Source organism: Tachyglossus aculeatus, chromosome X1 (assembly GCF_015852505.1).
Source record: "Tachyglossus aculeatus isolate mTacAcu1 chromosome X1, mTacAcu1.pri, whole genome shotgun sequence".
Classification (NCBI taxonomy): domain Eukaryota; kingdom Metazoa; phylum Chordata; class Mammalia; order Monotremata; family Tachyglossidae; genus Tachyglossus; species Tachyglossus aculeatus.
Window position 1 is genome coordinate 117,034,879 of NC_052101.1, and position 21,462 is coordinate 117,056,340.

The 21,462-nt window shown below is 52.6% G+C and overlaps 2 protein-coding genes and 1 non-coding gene across 4 annotated transcripts; 1 reads left to right on the top strand and 2 right to left on the bottom strand.

The window, feature by feature from the left end:
• The first annotated feature begins 2,722 nt into the window (after positions 1-2,722).
• FCER2 (Fc fragment of IgE receptor II) lies at positions 2,723-10,690 on the top strand. The gene is given in 11 exon segments (XM_038740485.1): positions 2,723-2,822; positions 3,873-3,995; positions 4,544-4,603; positions 5,084-5,146; positions 7,003-7,065; positions 7,564-7,626; positions 8,081-8,170; positions 8,549-8,607; positions 8,609-8,767; positions 8,986-9,092; positions 9,713-10,690. Coding segments are annotated over 11 exon segments (996 nt in total). The 5' UTR covers positions 2,723-2,752; the 3' UTR covers positions 9,852-10,690.
• A 1,212-nt stretch (positions 10,691-11,902) lies between these two features.
• On the bottom strand, positions 11,903-12,041 carry LOC119920669. Its single transcript, XR_005448400.1, has one exon. It is a non-coding gene; the product is annotated as a small nucleolar RNA SNORA7 (small nucleolar RNA).
• Positions 12,042-14,943: 2,902 nt separating this feature from the next.
• On the bottom strand, positions 14,944-17,988 carry TRAPPC5 (trafficking protein particle complex 5). 2 transcript variants are annotated; one of them, XM_038740491.1, is made up of 3 exons: positions 17,918-17,988; positions 16,833-16,920; positions 14,944-16,487 (listed from the first exon to the last, which is right to left on the bottom strand). In XM_038740491.1, exon 3 carries the CDS (start codon positions 16,473-16,475, stop codon positions 15,909-15,911), a length of 567 nt encoding a protein of 188 aa, XP_038596419.1. In that variant the 5' UTR covers positions 16,476-16,487; positions 16,833-16,920; positions 17,918-17,988; the 3' UTR covers positions 14,944-15,908. The 2 variants fall into 2 exon arrangements, with proteins under 2 accessions (XP_038596419.1, XP_038596420.1); XM_038740492.1 differs by lacking the exon at positions 16,833-16,920 and having other exon boundaries at positions 17,918-17,981.
• Positions 17,989-21,462: the final 3,474 nt, after the last annotated feature.

The following is a 21,462-nucleotide window of genomic DNA, read 5'->3' on the forward strand; positions in this document are numbered from 1 at the left end:
CCATGGAACTTAGTAGCAGGAGCTGCAGCAGAAGGAGGCTGGGTGTGTGCTGAAAATAAAAATCCTGGGCATATCACTGGCCCAGACAGGGGACAGACCAGCTGAAAGTCAGACTGTCCCATAACAAATCAAACAAGTGGTCGGTCACCCTGCCCTCCCCTCACGGGCCAGCAGAAAAGAAGTGACCCTGGGAGGGGAGCGGGGTGCCATCTGCCTGTTGTTGGGTAGGGACCGTCTCTATATGTTGCCGATTTGTACTTCCCAAGCGCTTAGTCCAGTGCTCAGCCCACAGTAAGCGCTCAATAAATACAATTGAATGAATGAATGAATCTCAGACTTCTGCCTGCCCACCCTGGGAGCTGCGATTGAGGTGGCGGGGGCGTGGTGTGTGTGACAGCATCACGTCACGCTGTGTGCCTGGCTTAGCACGTGATATCGTACACATTGCAATTTCCTCTCTTCCCGAGTGATGAACGCAGCCACCTATGGGGGGTCCAAGAGTTCGGAACACCTTTGACTTCCCCGGTGCCCTTCTGCGAGGCCTGGCAGTGCTGGAGGCCTGACCGGGGAAAGGGAAGCAGTGGTCCCCGAGGGTAAGGTTCACATTTGTCGAGCTGTGGGGGAAGGTGCCCTCCAGAAGAGATGGGCTCGGATTTTCAATCCAGCTTCCCCAAAGCACTTTCCCAATACCTTACTCACCCCATCAGCTCTGTCTACCTCAAAGCCAGGAACCAAAGACGGGGTGGGATGGGCAAGTCCAGGGAAGAGATTGGGTCACAAGAAAAACAAAAAAGGAGATGTTCAGGAGGTGCCAGGAATCAATCAATCGATGACATTTACTGAGGGCTTATTCTGTATAAAGCACTGTACTAAGCACTTGGGAGAGGACAGTACAATAGAGTTGATAGACACTTTCCCTGCCCACAAAGAGCTTCCAGTCTAGAAGGGAAGACAGACATGAAAATAAATTACGGATGGGTATGTAAGTGCTGTGGGACTGAGGGTGAGATAAATCAACCAATCATATTTTTTGAGCACTTTCTATGTGGACAGCATTATACTAAGCACTTGGGAGAGGACAACAATTAGCAGACACGTGCTCTGCCCATAATAAGCTTAGCGTCTAAAGACAGGGGCGATCAAGTGCTTACCGTGTACAGATCCAAGTGCATAGGCAACGCAGAAGGGAGAGGGAGTAGGGGAAATGATGGCTTAGTGGGGGAAGGCCTTCTGGAGGAGATGTGATTTTAATACAGCTTTGAAGGTGGGGCGAATGATCGTCTGTTGGATGCGAAGAGGTAGTTTCAGGCCAGAGGTAGGACATGGGTGAGGGGTACGTGGTGAGATAGATGAGATTGAGGTTCAGTGTAGGTTGGTGTTAGGGGAGCAAAGTGAGTGTGCTGGATTGTAGTAGGAAATCAGTGAGGTAAGCAAGGAGAGGGTAAGGTGATTGAGTGCTTTAAAACCGTTGGTGAGGAATTTCTGTTTGATGCAGAAGTGGATGGGCAACCACTGGAGGTTCTTGGGGAATAGAAAAACATGGACTGAACTTTCTTTAGAAAAATGATCCAGGCAGCAGAATGAAGCAAGGACTGGAGTGGGGAGAGGCCGAAGGCAGGGAGGTCGGCGAGGAGGCTGACACTGCAGTCAAGGTGGATTAGGAAAAGCGTTTGGATCAGGGTAGTAGCAGTTTGGATGGAGAGGAAAGGGTGGATTCTAGCGATGTAGGACCCACAAGATTTGGTGACAAACAGAATATGTGGGTTGATTGAGAGATGAGTTGAGGAGAATAATAATAATAATGGTATCGAGTGCAATTGGCACTATGTGCCAGGCACTGTTCTAAGCACTGGGGTAGATACGAGGTGATTGGTTTGGACACGGTCCCAGTCCCATACGGGGCTCACTGTCTTAATCCCCATTTTACAGATGAGAAAACTGAGGCACAGAGAAGTTGGGTGACTTGCCCAAGATCACACAGCAGGCAAGTGGCGAAGGCAGGATTAGAACCCATGACCTACGACAAAGCCCAGGTTTACGGGCTTGTGAGGCGGGGGGGGATAGTTGTGTTCTCTATAGTGATGGGAAAGACAGTGGGAGGACAGCGTTTTGGGTGCTGGAATAATTGGGTGAGGGGGGTGGGACAGGGCAGGTCACAGGATTTCTCCCTCCAAGGCGCCACGAAGACTGGTCCCAGCGGGAGGGCAAATTCTCCCACTTCGGCCAGAAGTCCATAACTTCCCCAGAGCCTGATATCTTCCTGGCCCTGGCTTATCTGCATAGCTGGGTTGGATGGAGGTCAATGGGCAGAGGCCAGTCGGAGACCCAAGGGTGGTTTGTTTCTAGGCTGCGCATAGATTGGGCACGGTATCCCAGGAACACGGCTACACACATGCACACTGTGCTTAGCAGAAGAGCCTTCCCCGCTGCCCTGTCCAAATTCTGCTAACAAAAGGATTGCTTGTCAGCTGAGTCACAGAGCAGCCCGAGGGACAGGAGGGAGGCGGGGGGCAAGGGGGATTCCTAGGAAAAACTGAAGCGGGCGTTCACCAGGGCCCATGCTTCCAAGAAGTCACATGATTCCTGTCCTGAGAATGCGATTTTGGGGAGAGGAACAAAGCAGGCCCACAGGCCCCTCCTCTCCCAAGAACTGAGATCCCCACTTCTCCTCCCCCCCCCCCCCCCCCCCCCCCCCCGCCCCGGCCCTTTTCCCTGCCATAAAACCAGTCCAGACAGTGCTGGAGGAGTCTTAATGGAGCAGGAGGTGAAGTGGAATGGTTCAGAGCAGGTAGAAATTAATGACATGTCTCCCAGGAGTGAAGGTAGGAGGGAGCGGGGCGGGGTAGGGTGGGGGGAGGTCAAGCGGGTTCCTCCTGCCCCATCCCTACCTCCAGTGGACCCACTGATGACCGGGACTCCACCCACAGACTTCCTCTACGAGGGGCTCACACTATCTCAGGGGATCTTCAGAAACTGACTCTCTCCTCCTCCAGGTGCTGGCTGCGGTGATTTCACTCCGCCGGCTCGGAAGCTTCCTCAAGTCCTCTTGCGCTCTTCTGGGTTGAGGCCTGATGCCGGGGCGACCTCTCTCTCTCGCTGTGTCCCTGCCTGTCTCTTCGAGCCCCTGCTCAGCTCCCTCTCCCCCTCCATTCCGCATCTACAATCACAACCTCTCCACTGCCACTTCTGCATGACTCCGCTCATTGGCCGCCTGCCAGCCCTGTCCCTGGAGAAAGGGTGGAGTCAGGACAAGGGACTGGGGGATGGGCGCCGAGGTTTCAGAGCTGGGGGGACAAAAGGGTCTACTCAGAAGTGGATGAGCGAGGTTAGGGTTTTGGGGGAGTGGGTGCTGATCACCAGTCCTCTCAACCCCTGCCCCCCATCTTCAGTTCTCAACCATTTCTGAATTTGGGTCCCCCCCCAAAAAAAATGAAAGAGCCCCTAGTTTGCCTCCCTCTCAGCACTGCAGAGCTTTGAAAGCCTGGGAAGGAAGGAAGGAGAGCAGGGGGGAGTCCACAAGGGAGAGGAAATGGCTGCTTCCCCACCCCAGACCATTGACAGCTTCAGTACCTGCTGGACACCCAGTGGGCTGGACAGATGGATCAATGCAGTGGCCTCTGGAAATTTCACTGGATCTTCTGATCTCCCAGCAGCAAATGACCTCCATTCCCCTGCCCACTCCCCAGCTCTTGGGGGACCATTTCTCCTCCTCCCCCTTTGGTCCAGGGGAAACTGAGGCCTGGGTGGGGCCGGGGTGTTCGGAGGGGAGGAGGCCAAGATGTGGGGATGGGAACCTCACAATCTCACTTGCTTGACCTTGGTCACTACCATTGCTCCCAGCTTCCTAAACCTGTCCCCTTTGGCTCGTCCAGGATTCACCAAGCTGCCCAGCATTGGCCAGCAGACCTGTGGGAAGGCCACAGTGCTGCTCTTTGTGGTTCTGTTGACTTCGGTGGTCTTATGGGCGAGTCTCCTCTTCCTGCTCCTGAGTAGAAGTAAGGCTCCTGACCCTTTAGGGTGATGGCTGCCCACCACCCCAGGCATCGAGGGGAATATGTTGGGAGAGGGGTAGGGGCGGGGAGGAGTCAGTCCAAGCATTGGACCGATGTGGGGGGGGAGGGAGGAACAGCTGAGACCAATCTAGCCTGTTGCTGCCCCATGGAACCACCCCCTCCCCTATCCTCAGCCCTAAACTCACTCACCCCAACCCTATCTCCCCCATGGTTCTCTCCTCCCTGGCCCCCCAAATCCCCCTAGATTCTTGTCTTCCCAACTCCCTCATCCTCTCTGCCCCGCTATCTCCAACGTCAACTCCATGCTCAACTGCACGGTCTGTGGACACCCCCATCTCCAGATCCAAACCCACATTCCCAACCTCAGGTCCCTGCCCCTCTCCTTCCCTAGGGCCCACCCTTAATTGCATTTTCCCTCCCATCCCCAACAACCAGAGGGAAGAAGGGAGGGAGGGGCTCGGGGGAGGGGGAAGGGGTCCTCCTGCAGTCCCACTGTGGGGGTGACCTTGGGTTCCTATCCCCTCCCTCAGCTGCAGAGATGTCACAGGACCTGCAGCAGCTGCAGGAGAAGGAGGGTCTGAGAAAGAACGGTACGTTAGGACTCCCACACCCAGGGCCGCTCTCTGGCACCCCTCACCCCACCCTGATTTAGGGGCCCAAGGGCCTCACCAAAATCCCCCAACTGAACCCTATGGGGAACAGGACCCAAAGGTCCTAGATTCCTCCCAGCTCCAACTTGGGCCCCAACACAGGGTCTAAGAGACCCTGTGTCATGATATCCTTGACTCCCCGGGGTGTGGCTTCCCAGAGGCCTCCTGGCCTGGGTCATCCCGTAAAGCCACCCCCGCCCCCAACCACCTCCACCACCTCCTGGAGGCAGGTCTCTCTTCTGTCAAAAATGGTGCCCAGGTCAGGAGAAGGAAGAGGTTTTAGGGGAAGAGAAACAAAACTTCTCTTCCCCCCCTGTCATTCCTAAATTCCAGCTTGGGGTCCCCACTGGATGCTCTTACCCTAGAGGCTTCTCTCTTTCTCTTCCTCCACCCCCACCCCCCCACCGACCCCACACCCAGACTCGGGTATCCTGAATGTGCTGAAACAGCTCCAGGACCATCAGACTATGCTGAAGAATACTGGTAAGCTCCGTAGGAACTTGACTGTACTGGCATCACCTGAGACCCTCCCAGAACCCACCTTGGGGCAGTGTGGCCTAGCGGAAAGACCCGGGCCTGGGACTCAGAGGACCTGAGTTCCCATCCCGGCTCTACCGCTTGCCTGCTGGGTGACCTCGGGCAAGTGACTTCACTGGGCTTGAGTTTCCTCATAATAATAATAATAATAATGATAGCATTTATTAAGCACTTACTATGTGCAAAGCACTGTTCTAAGCACTGGGGAGGTTACAAGGTGATCAGGTTGTCCCACGGGGGGCTCACATGGCTCAATGGAAAGAGCCCGGGCTTTGGAGTCAGAGGTCATGGGTTCAAATCCCAGCTCTGCCACTTGTCAGCTGTGTGACTTTGGGCAAGTCACAACTTCTCTAGGCCTCAGTTCCCTCATCTGTAAAATGGGGATGAAGACTGTGAGCCCCCCGTGGGACAATCTGATCACCTTGGATCTCCCCCAGCGCTTAGAACAGTGCTTTGCTCATAGTAAGCGCTTAATAAATGCCATCATTATTATTAATCCCCATTTTACAGATGAGGGAACTGAGGCCCAGAGAAGTGAAGTGACTTGCCCAAAGTCACACAGCTGACAATTGGTGGAGCCAGGATTTGAACCCATGACCTCTGACTCCAAAGCCTGTGCTCTTTTCAACTGAGCCATGCTGCTTCTCTTATCTGAAAATGGGATCTGATTCCTGTTCTCCTTCCTCCTTAGACTGTGAGCTCCATGTGCGACAGAAACTGTGTCCAACCTGATTACAGTGTATCTACCCCAATGCTTAGTATAGTGCTTGACTCAAGAGTAAGGGCTTAACAAATACCTCAATTATTTTATTATTTATCCTCTGGCTCTGCAAAAAGAACATGAAAGGCATAGAGCTCAGAGTCCAAGGGGGCAAGAGTAGACGTCACAGGATGCTCAAGCTGCTCCTCGTGATGGAGGCTGAGCCAGATGTTGAGAGAGGGTCAGTTAAGGTCGGGATACTTCATAGTGGGGCTGAGCTGAAGGCTGGTGGTTTGACTCTCCAGTGAGTCACAGGGACCAGGCAGTGTCAAATCAGAGTCCCAAAAGCAGGGGCAGAACATAGAGTCTGGGGTCTGAGACACAGCGGAAATGAGGAAACTAGCTGGGGCGGTGGGGGAAGGCATGAAATACCATAGGAAGGACCCCCGAGAGGCCACGTGGAAGGGGCTGAGCAATGAGCGTCCCACATGGATAAGTCGGTAACAAACCGATCCCCTACTAAAGGTCTGCTCCTTCACTTCAGTGGATTCCCCCAAAATAAATATAAACCAGCACTGTCCCTTACTGGACAACTGGGGAATGACCAAGGGCCCGAACCTCCAGGCACAAGAAATAGCCAAGTGAGGGGATTGACACCCGGCCCAATCCGGGAGCCCCAGGGGTGGAAGCAAGGCAAGTCGGATTGGCCTCTCCAGCCACCCTGCCCTAGCAGAATTACTGACTCCTAATAAAATGTAAATCAACCCAAAAAAACCCAGACTGAGCCCCCTCCTTCCTCTCCCCCTCCTCCTCATCCCCCCCCCCCCCCCCGCCTTACCTCCTTCCCCTCCCCACGGTACCTGTATATATGTTTGTATTTATTACTCTATTTATTTTATTTTGTTAATATGTTTTGTTTTGTTCTCTGTCTCCCCCTTCTAGGCTGTGAGCCCACTGCTGGGTAGGGACCGTCTCTATATGTTGCCAACTTGTACTTTCCAAGCGCTTAGTACAGTGCTCTGCACACAGTAAGCACTCAATAAATACGATTGAATGAATGAATGAATGAATGACTCCACCAATGGGACGGTGTCTCTTCCAGGGGAAGCCCTGCAGAAGGAGTTGGTGATGGTGAAGACCGAACAAGCGAACATCAAATTCACTTGTGCGTATCAGAGCTCCAATAGGCTCTTCCCGGCCCTTCCACGGCAGGGCTCCCTGAGGACCACCCAGAGGGCATGGGGGCATGGAGGACAGAGGGAGGGATTCTAGGAAGACTGGATCCCTCCTGGGGACAAACCCACGCTCACTGCCCAACCTGGAATCCACCAGCTCCAACCCAAAGGGTCCTTCTGGACTCTGGCTGCCCCTTAAACAGGGAGCCCCACATGGGACAGGGCCTCAGTCCCATCTCCTTATCTTATTTCTACTCAGCACTTAGTACATAGTATGTGCTTAAGAAATCCCATCATCATCTTTATTATTATTAATAATAACAGAGGCCCGGGGCCCATGTGGATCAAGGGGTGGAACACCCTTGTGTTTAAGCTCTCCCAGCCCCCCGTTGGCTTCCTGTCCATCCAGCCCCGCTGACCCCATGGTCTCTAATGGGTCAAGATCACAGAAACAAATCTGTTCTCCCTCCCCCTCAACCCTTCCACAGCATCTCAGCACTCCCACTCATTGGAGCAATTCCGGGCTGACCAGACCTCCCTAAAATCCCAAGGTAAGAATCGGAATGGATCTGGGGAGGTGGGGAAAGGGGAAGGCTGGTTCCAGGGAGAGTCCCTCCTGGAGAGTGGGGTCAACTGTTGGGTGGGAAACCATCAGAGAAGTTCCCGCCTGTAGGGCAATCCCAGAATCCCCTACCTCCCCGGCTTGGTCCTGGGGGTGGGAAAAGAGGCCATCTCCCGCTCCCACTTTACTTCTGCAGGGCCCCAGGTGAGGTGGGAGAGAGGGGCGAGTGGGGGGTGGGGGGAAGGGAGCACTCCCCCCACCAGAGGCAGAGCACAGCTGGAGGGCCACTCTCTTTGCCCCTTTGTTCTGAACCTCTTCCTCCACCGCCCCCAAAGCAGCCACCCTTCAGTGACACCCACCCACTCTCCCCTAACTGGCTGCGGGGTGAAGGTTGGGGCTGACGTGGGGGTGAGACATGAGCCGGCCCCTCTCTGCCTTCGCAGTGCTGAATGAGAACAGCGCTGCTCAGCAGGAACGAGGCCAGATCCAAGGCCAGGTGGAGAGGCTGTGGATTGAGCTCCAGAGAATGAATGGTCAGATGGGCCCCTTCCCCTCTATCACTTCCAAAGCACCCCCATTCCTCAAACTCCTTCTCTGGCTCCTTCTTGCTTTCCAAAGATCACGCACCTTTAAGTCTTGCCCCCTTCCCCCTTATCCCAGCCTCCCACTGGATCCTGCTCCCATTCAGTCGCTCCAACCATGTCCCCTTTCCTAGCCAAGCTTTCTCCTTCTCCACTCCACTTCAGAGCCAGCTCTTACATGGGGATTAGACAGACCAACTCGGGCCCACCTGGCTCGGTGGGCTTCCCTGGGCAGGGGAGGGGATGGACCAGCTTGGCTCCTGCCTTGTTATGGCAATCGCCTCGGGTTTCCATCGGCGCGGAAGAATAATCCGCCTCAACTCTTCCCAGTAGGAGGGTGGCCACCCCCACAGATCCGGACCCCATCTCCCAGGCCTGAACTCTCTCACCCCCCCAGGGTCCATCTGCTTGAAATGCCCAGATAACTGGCAGCTGTTTCAGAAGAACTGCTACTACTTTGGGGAGGAAATGAAGACCTGGATCCAAGCCAAGTCCGCTTGCCTTGCCCTGCAGGGGCACCTGGTCATCATCCACAGCAAGGAGGAACAGGTGCGATGCATGGGGAAAGACTTTGGACTCGGACCCCCTGGCCGAAGGGACCAGCCCAACCTCCAGGGTGACCCACTCTCTTCTCCTGGAAGATCTCAAAGAAGGGGGCGGGGGTGACGCCGGGACAAAACGAGGCCCCAGGCAGAAAATCCCCTAAGCCTTGACCCAGCACTTGAACCTCCAGGTGATGCTGCCTTTCAATTTCTCCAATCCCTTAGGCGTTTTTGACTAAAAAGGCCACCCTAAAGGGCTACTGGATTGGACTTCGAAACTCGGTCTTGGAGGAACAACTTCTCTGGGTCGACAGCTCTCAGTTGGATTACACGTGAGTCCCTGCGTGGGTCCCGAGGAAGCCACTGGAGCTGGGGATGGTTCAGAATGGAGAGAAGAGGAGGCTGGTGAAGGGAGGAAGAGGGGCCAAGTCGGCAGGAAGGCGCAGCAGACCGGACCTCGAGGGACTTTGGGAGCGTAGGACTGGAGTCGCAAGGTGGGAGAAGAAAGGCTTAAAAGGCATGGTGGGGAGCGTGGAACTGATCAAAGTAGTCCAAATTAACAATAATTGTGGTATCTGTGAAACGCTCACCCTGTGCCGAGCACCGTACTAAGCACTGGGATAGAGACGAGATCATCAGTCAGACACAGTCCCCGTCCCACGCGGGGCTCCTAGTGCAAGGGGGGGAGGGAGGACAGGAATTGAACCCCCAGTTTCCAGATGAGGAAACCGAAGCCCAAATTAGTGAAATGACTTGTCCAAGGTCAAACAGCAGGCAAGTAGCGGATCCGGGATCAGAATCTGGGTCCCCTGCCTCTTTCTGCTAGGCCACATTGCTTCTTACTGTGGTTCTGGGGGAAGGGGAAGAGGGCAGAAAGCTGTGGGAAGGGGCCTCTGGGGATGGCCCCTAACTGAACGAAGGGACTGAGCCTGGTTTTTTCTGCCTCCTCCAGCAACTGGAATTTTGGAGAGCCAAACAACCTGGGCCAGGGAGAGGACTGTGTAATGATGCGGAGCAACGGCAAATGGAATGACGCCACGTGCCGAGGAGGGCAGGAGGGCTGGATCTGCGAGAAGCTGGCCGTCTGCTGACCGGCGGCCCTGCCGGGGGCCAGAGGCCCGGGGCCAGGACCAGAGCCTGACCCCACTCTGCTCCACACTCCTCAGACACTCAGGATGGCCCTTTCAGGAGAAGCTTCTTGCACGGGGGCAGCTCCGACCCGGGGTCATTCATTCTTTCATTCAATCGTATTTATTGAGCGCTTACTGTGTGCAGAGCACTGTACTAAGCGCTTGGGAAGTACAAGCTGGCAACATATAGAGACGGTCCCTACCCAGCAGTGGGCTCACAGTCTAGAAGCGGGGTCGAGAGTCCTGCTTGCGTTCCGAGAGACTGGAGAGCAACCTCCTCCGGCTCCCCGGGAACTGCAGCTCTCTTCCACAACCTCTCCTCCCTCCTCAACCCCAAACTTCCCTCCCTGCCCAGAGCTGGGAGCCCCAGAGTCCTTCCTCCCAGCTGGAGCTCTCTGCATGAATGCACTCGACAGGAACTCCAAACTCCCAAGTCCATTTGCCTGCAGAAGAGCAGCAGGGAGAGCACAGGGTCCACACAGTCCCCTGCCCTCCTGCTCCCACCACCCTGGGCCATAAATTGCCTTCTCGCCCAGAGACTGGGTACCGAGGGCGGGCGGGGGACTTCCTGGGCCACGCAGATCCTGCTCTAGGAGCCAAGTGGCCTGACTCTGAGCTCCATTTGCCCAGGGACTCCCAGGGGGCTCTTACAGAACCAGGACCTGAGTGGCTCCCATCTTCTCAGGGATGAGACTCTCTGTGGGAACCTCATCAATGACTGGGTCACCTTTCTCCCTTTTTATTGTACAAGCAGTGGTTACAAGCAAAATAAAGACTAGCTTACCTGCCGCTGGACCGCAGTTTGGGTTTTTGGACTGGCCTGATCCCCTCTTCAATCACTGGACTAAGAACTTGGGAAAGTACGATACAACAGAGCTTGGTTAGAGACACGATCCCTACCTTCGAGAACCTTAGAGTCTAGCAGGGGAGACGGACATTGGAAAAACTGGAAATGGAAAAATACTTGAGAGATCAAAATACAAATCCAGGCACCTTGTCTGCCCTTCGCTGTCCTCTCAGGGGGTGGTCAATCAATCAATCGTATTAGTCCAAACACCGTACTAAGTGCTTGGGAGAGTACAACCCAACAAAGTTGGTAGTCACATTCCCTGGCCATGAGTCTAGAGGTCAAAATTTGGTCCACTCTCAATTGGCCCCAGCACAAGCCAAGGAGCTGGAGGAGCTGAGGACTAGGCACACCTCAACGAACAAGTGGGGAAATGGAGGCACATAGACCTCAGCTTACTCAGGGCTGACAGGTGAGGCCACCCCAAGCCCCCTGATTTCACCACCCGTCTCCAGACCCAAGGCTACCCCGGTCATCGGCTTCCAAAACAGTGGAATCGAAGAAGAGCCCTAAAGCTTTCTCCCTCTCCCCTCACCCCCCAACTCTGTCTTCTCCCCTGGCTCGGGCCGAACCCAGCCACCAACAAGGTGCTAGATGAATTTCCAGGAATTCTTCTCATTCAGCTGCGAGACCTACCGAGCCACGCGGGAGGCGAGTCGCGGTGGTTTGCTCTCAATAATAACACAATCTCCGGTTTTTCTGAGCTTTTGGAAAGAAAGGAATACAAGCCAATCTCCTTCCCCCCATGATTAAACTGTAGCAGGGATAGGTCTTCTGGATGGAGAAACTGAGGCCCAGGATAAGCCCAGTAGCTTGCTCAAGGCCTCCCAGGAGCCCAACAAAAGTACTACCACTCCCTGCTAACGTTCCTGGGGGTTCTCTTTAGAAACGAGCGGAGACGAGCCTAAGAAACCGCAATTTAAAAAAGACCAGGAACCCAGGAGCCTGTCTTGTCTTCTTATGCCATCAAGTCATTTCTTACCCATTAGTGACACCAGGGATGCGTCTCTCCCAGAGCGCTCCGCTCTCCATCTGCAATCGTTCTGGTAGTGTATCCCTAGTTTTCTTGGTAAAAATACAGAAGTGGTTTACCATTGCCTCCTTCAGGGCAGTAAACTCGAGTCTCCGCGCTCGACTCTTGGCTGCCCAGCACAGGTGAGTTTTGACTTGTAGCAGATTTGCCTTCCACTCACTAGCCACTGGCCAAGCTAGGAATGAAATGGATCTGCCTCTGCTTGACTCTCTCTCCCGTAGCTGAGACTGGTAGAGTACTGGAAACTCTCCAAGTGCGACCCTGAGAGGGGAACCCAGGAGCACCTATGGAAAAATCCTATAATAGCCCTAAAGTCCACTTTGGCTCTGGAGTCCTGGTCTTGACCCCTCTACTCCCTTCACACCTAAAACCCGCCAACACAAACCAATCTCCGAGCCACGAGGCAAACTACCCCCTACCCCCGCCAGCCCTCACTTCCCCTACTCCCTCTCCCTTCTGCATTGCCCTTGAACTTGGATCTGTACCCTTTGTAATAATAATGATGGAATGTGTTAAGCGCTTACTGTGTGCCAAGCACTGTTCTAAGCACTGGGGAGGTTACAAGGTCATCAGGTTGTCCCACGTGGGGCTCACGCTCTTCATCCCCATTTTACAGATGAGGTAACTGAGGCCCAGAGAAGTTAAGGTCACACAGCAGAAAAGTGGAAGAGCCGGAATTAGAACCCACGACCTCTGACTCCCAAGCCCGGGCTCTTTCCACTGAGCCACGCTGCTTCTTTATTCGCCCCACCCTCACGGCACTTTTGTACATATCCATCATGTCCGTCTCTCCATCTAGAGTGTAAGCTCCTTATAGACAGGGATCATACCTACGAGCTGCTATACTGAACTCTCCAAGTGCTTAGTACACGTGCTCTATTCACAGTAAGTGCTCAATGAATACCACTGGTTGACTGACTGATTTCTGACAAGAAAAATGAAAGTGAAAAGCTACCGCAGACACTGGTAGACGAGATATCACACAGAAAGAGAAAAACACATCCCACAGGGTACATCTCAAAATCATTCCAGCTTTTTATTTCGGCTCAAGAGCTGCACAGATGGACACAACATTTTGTTCCCTGATGTTCCCCTGAGCATTTTGCTCCTGAGGTCTTACGCAGAGAGAAAAGGGACAAAAGGGCCGGGGGGAAGAGAGGGAGGGAGGGGGAGAGGGAGAAGAAGAGGGAGGGAGGGAGGAGAGAGAGAGACAGAGAAAGAAAGTTGGTTCTATTCAGGGGGAGTTGAGTAAAACACCGAAGAGCAGGAAGTGGGGTGGGGGGAGAAGGGTTTTCAAGTAATTCTTGGGAACACTCAAGAAGGCAGAAATCCAATGAACCCCACCAAGAGCCAATGTACCTCATCAACATCAGCCGGGGTGTTTGGTCTTTTTTTAACCTAGACGGGAGGAAAGTGAGAAAAAAAAATCCAGATCTCCAGGAACACTTGGGTTTTAATGACGTACAGCTCGTTCTCTGGCCTCTTTTCAATATCCTTGGAGATTTTATTCTCCACAAGCGAGAAATGATCGAGGCTAATTACAACTTCCATTTCTCAAGTACCTTTCATCCCATTCCCTGAACCCCTAATAGCCAGATCCTGACTCATCCTCACGACTCGGAGAGCTGGACGGGGATTCTCTGACTGTGGGGGAAGACAGAATGGGCCACAGTTCTCCGAATGAGTCTGGACACGTCCGAGTGGGGAACAGAACCCGGGAGACAGCTGCCCAAGGTCACAACGGCCACAACCACTCCTTCCCCCCTGCACCAAGCCGACGCTCCACCCAACCGGCGTCCAGGCTCTTCCCCACATCCCCCAGCTTCCGGAGGCAGCATGGCCTGGTGCACGGAGCACGTGGCCGGCTGTCCAGAGACCAGGATTTGAATCCCACTCTGCCACGGAGGGACCTCAGGCAAGTCACCCAACCCCTCTGTGCCTCAGTTTCCTCATCCGCAAAATGAGGATACCCTGGGACTCACCAACTCTCCCTGATTCTTAGGTTGAGAGCCCTGTGTGGGAGAGGGTCTGAGTCTGATCTGATTACTTTGCATCTAGTCAACGTTTGGCACACAGCAAGTTTTTAATCAATACCGTAATTATGATATCTCAGCTGTCTTCACCTGGCTCACTCTCTTTGCTCCTGTCAGGCTTAACTTTTAAACTGTAAGTCGACTCCCTTCTCCCCAGGTTCCCCTCTGCCCCGGCCCCGCCCGCCGTATTCCGGTAACCTCCGAAGCCACTGTCCCTCCTTCCTCCTGTATGTAAATTATTTGGGGGCCCGTCTCGCCTCTCCCGCCCACCCCCCAACCCCGTTCCCTCGCTAGATTGTAAACTCCTTGTAGCCTCCAGTGAACTTCCCCCAATTAACTCCCAAACCCCGAGTCGTGCCCCATTGGCCACCTCAACCCCTTCCAGATACCAGTAGTGGCAGTAATAGTATTTACTGACTGCCTATACGATACCAGGCACTGTACCAAATGGTGGGGAGATCTGACGGCAGCACAAGACACATACCCTGCCCACAAGGAACTTCCACCCCAATAGGCTGTGTTTATATTGTATTTGTAGCCTGCTCTATTTCCTGATGTCCTTCCTCAGCACTTATGTATCTATGGATAAGCACGTGCACAGTTCATTACTTATTCCAATTGGCCAATCTCTTCATATTTTAGTTCCGTCTCTCCCCCCGACCCGTGCTTAGAGTGGAAGGTCCATGAGGGCAGGGAACACGTCCTATGCTTCTGTTGGACTTTCCCAAGGGCTTTATACACTGTACCAGCGGGGGCCCCATAAAACCCAGTCCAAGTCTAGTAATGGTACAGAGCCCAGGAGCCCCACCACCCACATTCTTCCCGACCTAGATTTATTGGGAGGCTCCCTTGGAATGGACGAAATGAGGAAGAGGCAGGAGGTGGGAAGGAACAGAAAACTGTGGAATAGATCGACCATTCTGAGTGGCAGAATAATAATGATGGTATTTGTCAAGCGCTATGTGCCAAGCACTGTTCTATGCGCTGGTAGATACAGGGTAATCAGGTTGTCCCACGTGGGCTCACACTTTTAATCCCCATTTTACAGATGAGGTAACAGGCACAGAGAAGATAAGTCACTTGCCCAAGGTCACACAGCAGACAAGTGGCGGTGCCGGAATTAGAACCCAGGACCTTCTGACTCCCAGCCCGGGCTCTTTCCACTAAGCCATGCCACTTCTCTAAGCTCCCCTTCCCAATGGAAGGTGCACCACTGAACCCCCGGGGACTTGATGGGGTGTCCTATAAACTGAAGGGAACGTAGACTGCAGGCTTCCCATCTAGACCGCAGGCTCCTTGTGGGCAGGGAACATGTCTACCAACTCTGTTGTATTGTCCTCTCCCAAGGGCTTAGTACAGTGCTCTGCACACAGCAAGCGCTCAATAAATACCACTGATTTGACTGATTGATTTTTCATCTCAACACAGCTAGAGTCAAACAGCACTGGAAAACGCCAGCCGCCTCCTACCCAACACCCTACTAGAGTGCAGCAGATCTCTTTTCAGCTCGGGCTAACGACCGGTCATCCACCACAGGATGCTCGATTAAGTGCTTGGTACAGTGCACTCAATAAATACCACCGATTGATTTCCAAGACCCGGCTCGCTGACATTCTGACATCCCACAGGCTCAGGGAGAACAGGTTGAGAGGAACACCGGTCCATGAGATCCCGTAGGGGTCCCGTCTGGTTCCGAAGGGAATATTTTGGGAATGGGGTGTAAATCAATGGATGGAGCACTCACAGGGGAAGACAAACGTGCTGACTAGAGAGGGCACCATCTACAAGGATTAGGGGCAACCCAGCCTTCAGAAGACGACCCTACACAACTGGAAAAAAGAGGCCCACCGACAAGAACGGTCACCGAGGATCGACCAAAAGGTCACTCGAACCACAGAATGTAAGCTCACCACTCACCAGATTTGTGCTGGCCCCGGAGGGCCTCTTTTTCAACTGAGGCAAAAAAACAGTATGCAAAACTGGATTAGGGGATCACGCAACATTCATTATTACCTATGTGTGTGTGCGCGCACGCGTGCATATATGCAATATGTTTAGGCTACACTGAAGAAATATGTACACACGAGGGACCGTTAGGCTCCACCTCAACGCCCATCCAGGGCTTTGTCCCGGGCAATGACGGCCTCGTCGAATTTGATCATGAGGGTGGTGCCCTTGTGCCAGTGGGCAGTGACCTTGGCGGGAAAGCCGCTGTAGGTCAGGATGGCCTCCACTATGCCCGCGGTGAAGCTGGCGCAGTTGAGGGTGCTGTTCTCCTTGGGCACAGAGATGTAGGTGTTGATCAGGGGCTCCTTCTCGATGATGTAGTACGTCTTGTCGTCGTCGTTGGCCTGCTCCAGCTTGTCTGCCTCCTTGCCGAAAAGCGCCTTCCACACGGTGACCTTGATGAAGAGCAGCACGTTGATGACCTTGGTCTCCCGTTTGCCGTTCTTCTCTCGCATCACCAGGACATCCAGGATGCGGGCCCCCACCTGCTGGCCCAGCTCCGACAGCTTGCTCTGCAGCTCGGAAACGGAGTAGACGCGGTTCTGGCAGTACTGGACGATCTCCGAGAAGAGGAGGGTGAAGGCACCCAAGCTCACTTCTGTCTTGGGCCGGGTCAGCGAGCGCTCCAAGATGGCTGACTTTCCCCGGGTGAACCGCGCATCCATGGTGCCTGGGAACTGAAGGCAGAACCGACAAGTGGCTGAGAGACGGAATCCCTGGCTGCAGCGTATGGGCTAGGCTTCTTCTAGACTGTGAGCCCACTGTTGGGGAGGGACCGTCTCTATATGTTGCCAACTTGTACTTCCCAAGCGCTTAGCACAGTGCTCTGCACACAGTAAGCGCTCAATAAATACGATCGATTGATTCCTGTGAGAAGTGACGTACCTCAGGGGTCACCCTAGTCACGGAGAGATGGTCCTGGTGTTCACCCCGTCTGCCCCCAATCCTCTCACCATCCGGGCTTGACCCTCCTCCCGGCATTCATTCATTCCTTCATTCAATCGTATTTATTGAGAGCTTACTGTGTGCAGAGCACTGGAAGGTCACTGGCCGTGGCCGGCTGGGCTGGGGACGGTTTGGAGGGAGGGAGGGGATCTTGGCTTCTTGATTCTGGGGTGGGAGAAGAATCAGGTGTGCATCAGGCAGAAACTCCTCACCCTGGGCTTCAAGGCTGTCCATCACCTTGCCCCCTCCTACCTCACATCCTTCCTCTCCTTCTACAGCCCACCCCGCACCCTCTGCTCCTCTGCCGCTAATCTCCTCACCGTACCTCATTCTCGCCTGTCCCGCCATCGACCCCCAGCCCACGTCATCCCCCGGGCCTGGAATGCCCTCCCTCTGCCCATCCACCAAGCTAGCTCTCTTCCTCCCTTCAAGGCCCTACTGAGAGCTCACCTCCCCCAGGAGGCCTTCCCAGACTGAGCCCCTTCCTTCTTCTCCCCCTCGCCCCCCTCTCCATCCCCCCATCTTTACCTCCTTCCCTTCCCCACAGCACCTGTATATATGTATATATGTTTGTACATATTTATTACTCTATTTATTTTACTTGTACATATCTATTCTATTTATTTTATTTTGTTAGCATGTTTGGTTTTGTTCTCTGTCTCCCCCTTTTAGACTGTGAGCCCACTGCTGGGTAGGGACTGTCTCTATATGTTGCCAACTTGTACTTCCCAAGCGCTTAATCCAGTGCTCTGCACACAGTAAGCGCTCAATAAATACGATTGGTTGATTGATTGATTGAGGAGAACCCAGGCTTCCAGCCCTTCCCCATCCCAGGGCCCAGATTCCCGTAGGCGGGAAGGGCGGGGGCTGGGGGTTTTCATTCATTCATTCATTCATTCATTCATTCAATCAATCAATCGTATTTATTGAGCGCTTCCTGTGTGCAGAGCACTGGACTAAACGCTTGGGAAGTCCAAGTTGGCAACATCTAGAGACGGTCCCTACCCAACAGTGGGCTCACAGTCTAAAAGTGGGGGGGACAGAGAACAAAACCAAACATATTAACAAAACCAAGTAACTATGTACAAGTAAAATAGAGTAATAAATATGTACAAATATATATATATATATATATATATACAGGTAATTTGCGTCTCCTCACCCCCAGAAGAGGCAACCGGGGCCCGGGAAGAAGGATCGCTCGCCGCCGCCGCCGCCGCTCCCACAGCCAAGCCACCCACGCGCTTTACGGCTGCTGCAAAAGGCCGCGAAAACGCGGCGACGGGCCGGAGTGCGCAGGCGCGGGGAGAGAGAGAGAGAGAGAGAGAGAGAGAGAGAGAGAGAGAGAGAGAGAGAGAGAGAGAGAGAGAGAGAGAGAGAGAGAGAGAGAGAGAGAGAGAGAGAGAGAGAGAGAGAGAACCATTTTTTATAGCATTTATTAATAATAATAATGGTATTTGTCAAGCGCTTACTATGTGCAAAGCACTGTTCTAAGTGCTGGGGAGGTTACAAGGTGATCAGGTTGTCCCACACCCCCTCTCCATCCCCCCCATCTTACCTCCTTCCCTTCCCCACAGCACCTGTATATATGTATATATGTCTGCACATATTTATTACTCTATTTATTTTACTTGTACATATCTATTCTATTTATTTTATTTTGTTAGTATGTTTGGTTTTGTTCTCTGTCTCCCCCTCTTAGACTGTGAGCCCACTGTTGGGTAGGGACTGTCTCTAGATGCTGCCAATTTGTACTTCCCAAGCGTTTAGTACAGTGCTCTGCACATAGTAAGCGCTCAATAAATATGATTGATTGATTGATTGACTGATTTACCAATTTAGCAAATTTTTAATGCAGTAGAATTTTAGAAATAATGATTAAATCACCACCCCTACAGTTATTCCTATGTTGTGCAGGTGGCAGGGACTCACTGGATGTTGCCGTCTTGTACTTCCCAAGCGCTTAGTACAGTGCCCTGCACACAGTAAGTGCTCAATAAATACGATTGATTGATTGATCCCCATTTTACAGATGAGGTAACTGAGGCCCATTCATTCATTCATTCAATCATTTATTGAGCGCTTACTGTGTGCAGAGCACTGTACTAAGCGCTTGGGAAGTACAAGTTGGCAACATAAAGAGACGGTCCCTACCCAACAGTGGGCTCACAGTCTAGAAGGGGGAGAAGTGAAGTGATTTGCCCAAAGTCCCACAGCTGACAATTGGCGGAGCCGGGATTTGAACCCATGACCCCTGACTCCAAAGCCCGGGCTCTTTCCACTGAGCCACGCTGCTTCTCAATGGAGAGGAGGGAGCCAGGACTGGGGACGATAATAATAATAATAATAACGGTATTTGTTATGTGCTTCAAAGCCTAATGGGAGCTCACCTCCTCCAGGAGGCCTTCCCAGACTGAGCCCCCTCCTTCCTCTCCCCCTCCTCCCCATCCCCCCGCCTTATCTCCTTCCCCTCCCCACATCACCTGTATATATGTTTGTCCAGATTTATTACTCCATTTTACTTGTACATATTTACTATTCTATTTATTTGATTTTGTTAATATGTTTTATTTTGTTGTCTGTCTCCCCCTTCTAGACTGTGAGCCCGCTGTTGGGTAGGGACCGTCTCTATATGTTGCCAACTGGGACTTCCCAAGCGCTTAGTACAGTGCTCTGCACACAGTAAGTGCTCAATAAATACGGTTGAATGAATGAATACTCTGTGCCAAGCACTGTTCTAAGCGCTGAGGGAGTTACAAGGTCATCAGGTTGTCCCCCGGGGGGCTCACAGTCCTAATCCCTATTTTACAGATAAGGGAACGGTGGCACAGAGAAGTGGCTTGCCCAAGGTCACACAGCAGACAAGTGTAGAGAAGCAGCGTGGCTCAGTGGAAAGAGCACGGGCTTGAGAGTCAGAGGTCATGGGTTCAAATTCCGGCTCCGCCAATTGTCAGCTGTGGGACTTTGGGCAAGTCACTTCACTTCTCTGAGCCTCAGTTACCTCATCTGTAAAATAGGGATTAAGACTGTGAGCCCCACGTGGGACAACTTGATCACCTTGTATCCCCCCAGCGCTTAGAACAGTGCTCTGCACATAGTAAGCACTTAAAAATGCCACTATTATTATTATTATTATTATTATTATTATTATTATTATTATTATTATTATTCTCTGGGCCTCAGTTACCTCATCTGGAAAATGAGGATGAAGACTGGGCGCCCCCTGTGGGGCAACCTGATCACCTTGTAACCTCCCGAGCGCTTAGAACAGTGCTTTGCACATAGTAAGCGCTTAACAAATGCCATTATTATTATTATTATTATTATTATTATTATTATTATTATTACAAGGTGATCAGGTTGTCCCCCCTGGGGCTCACAGTCCTAATCCCTATTTTACAGATGAGGGAACGGAGGCACAGAGAAGTGGCTTGCCCAAGGTCACACAGCAGACAAGTGTAGAGAAGCAGCGTGGCTCAGTGAAAAGAGCACTGGCTTGGGAGTCAGAGGTCATGGGTTCAAATCCCGGCTCCGCCAATTGTCAGCTGTGGGACTTTGGGCAAGTCACTTCACTTCTCTAGGCCTCAGTTACCTCATCTGGAAAATGGGGATGAAGACTGGGAGCCCCCTGTGGGGCAACCTGATCACCTTGTAACCTCCCCAGCGCTTAGAACAGTGCTTTGCACATAGTAAGCGCTTAATAAATGCCATTATTATTATGTGGTGGAGCCAGGATTAGAGCCCATGACCTCTGACTCCCAAGCCCGGGCCCTTTCCACTGAGCCACATTGCTTCTCTATAATAACAACAATTACAATATTAGCACTTACTATGTGCCAAGCACTGTACTAAGCGCTGGAGTGGATACAAGCTAATCGGGTTGGACACAGTCCCTGCCCCACTTTGGGCTCACAGCCTTAATCCCTTATTTTACAGATGAGGTAACTGAGGCACAGAGAAGTGAAATGACTTGCCCAAGGTCACACAGCAGATGTGGCAGAGTCGGAATTAGAACCCAAGTCCTTCTGACCCCCAGGCCCGTGCTCTATTCACTAAACCACATTGTTTCTCCGATGGGTTAGGCTTGAGGGACATAATTGTGGTATTTGTTAAGCGCTTACTATGTGTCAAGCGCTGTACTAAGCACTGGGGTAGATACAACACAATCAGGTCCCACATGGGGTTCACAGTGTAAGTAGGAGGGAGAAGAGCTAGTGACTCCCCATTTTGCAGATGCGGGAACTGAGGCACAGAGAAGTGAAGTGACTTGCCCAGGGTCACACAGCAGGTACGTGGCAGAGTCGGGATTAGAATCCAGGTCTGTGCTCTTTCCATTAGGTGGCCTAGTGGACCCCTAGAGTGACACTGCCACTCATCTGCTGTGTGACCTTGGGCAAGTCACTTCATTCATTCAACCGTATTTATTGAGCGCTTACTGTGTGCAGAGCACTGTACTAAGCACCTGGGAAGTACAAATCGGCAACATGTAGGAAGGTCCCTACCCAACAACGGGCTCACAGTCTAGAAGGGGGAGACATAACAAAAACAATTAGACAACTTCTCTGGGCTTCAGTTCCCTCATCTGTAAAATGAGGATCAGGACTGAGCCCCATGTGGGACAGGGACTGTATCCAACCCGATTTGCTTGTAGCCATCCCAGCACTTAGTACAGTGCCTGGCACATAGTAAGCACTTAATAAATGCCAC

What these genes read in the sequence shown, in the direction of transcription:
- TRAPPC5 (XM_038740491.1), bottom strand. Translation starts at nt 16,475, where the DNA reads ATGGATGCGCGGTTCACCCGGGGAAAGTCAGCCATCTTGGAGCGCTCG.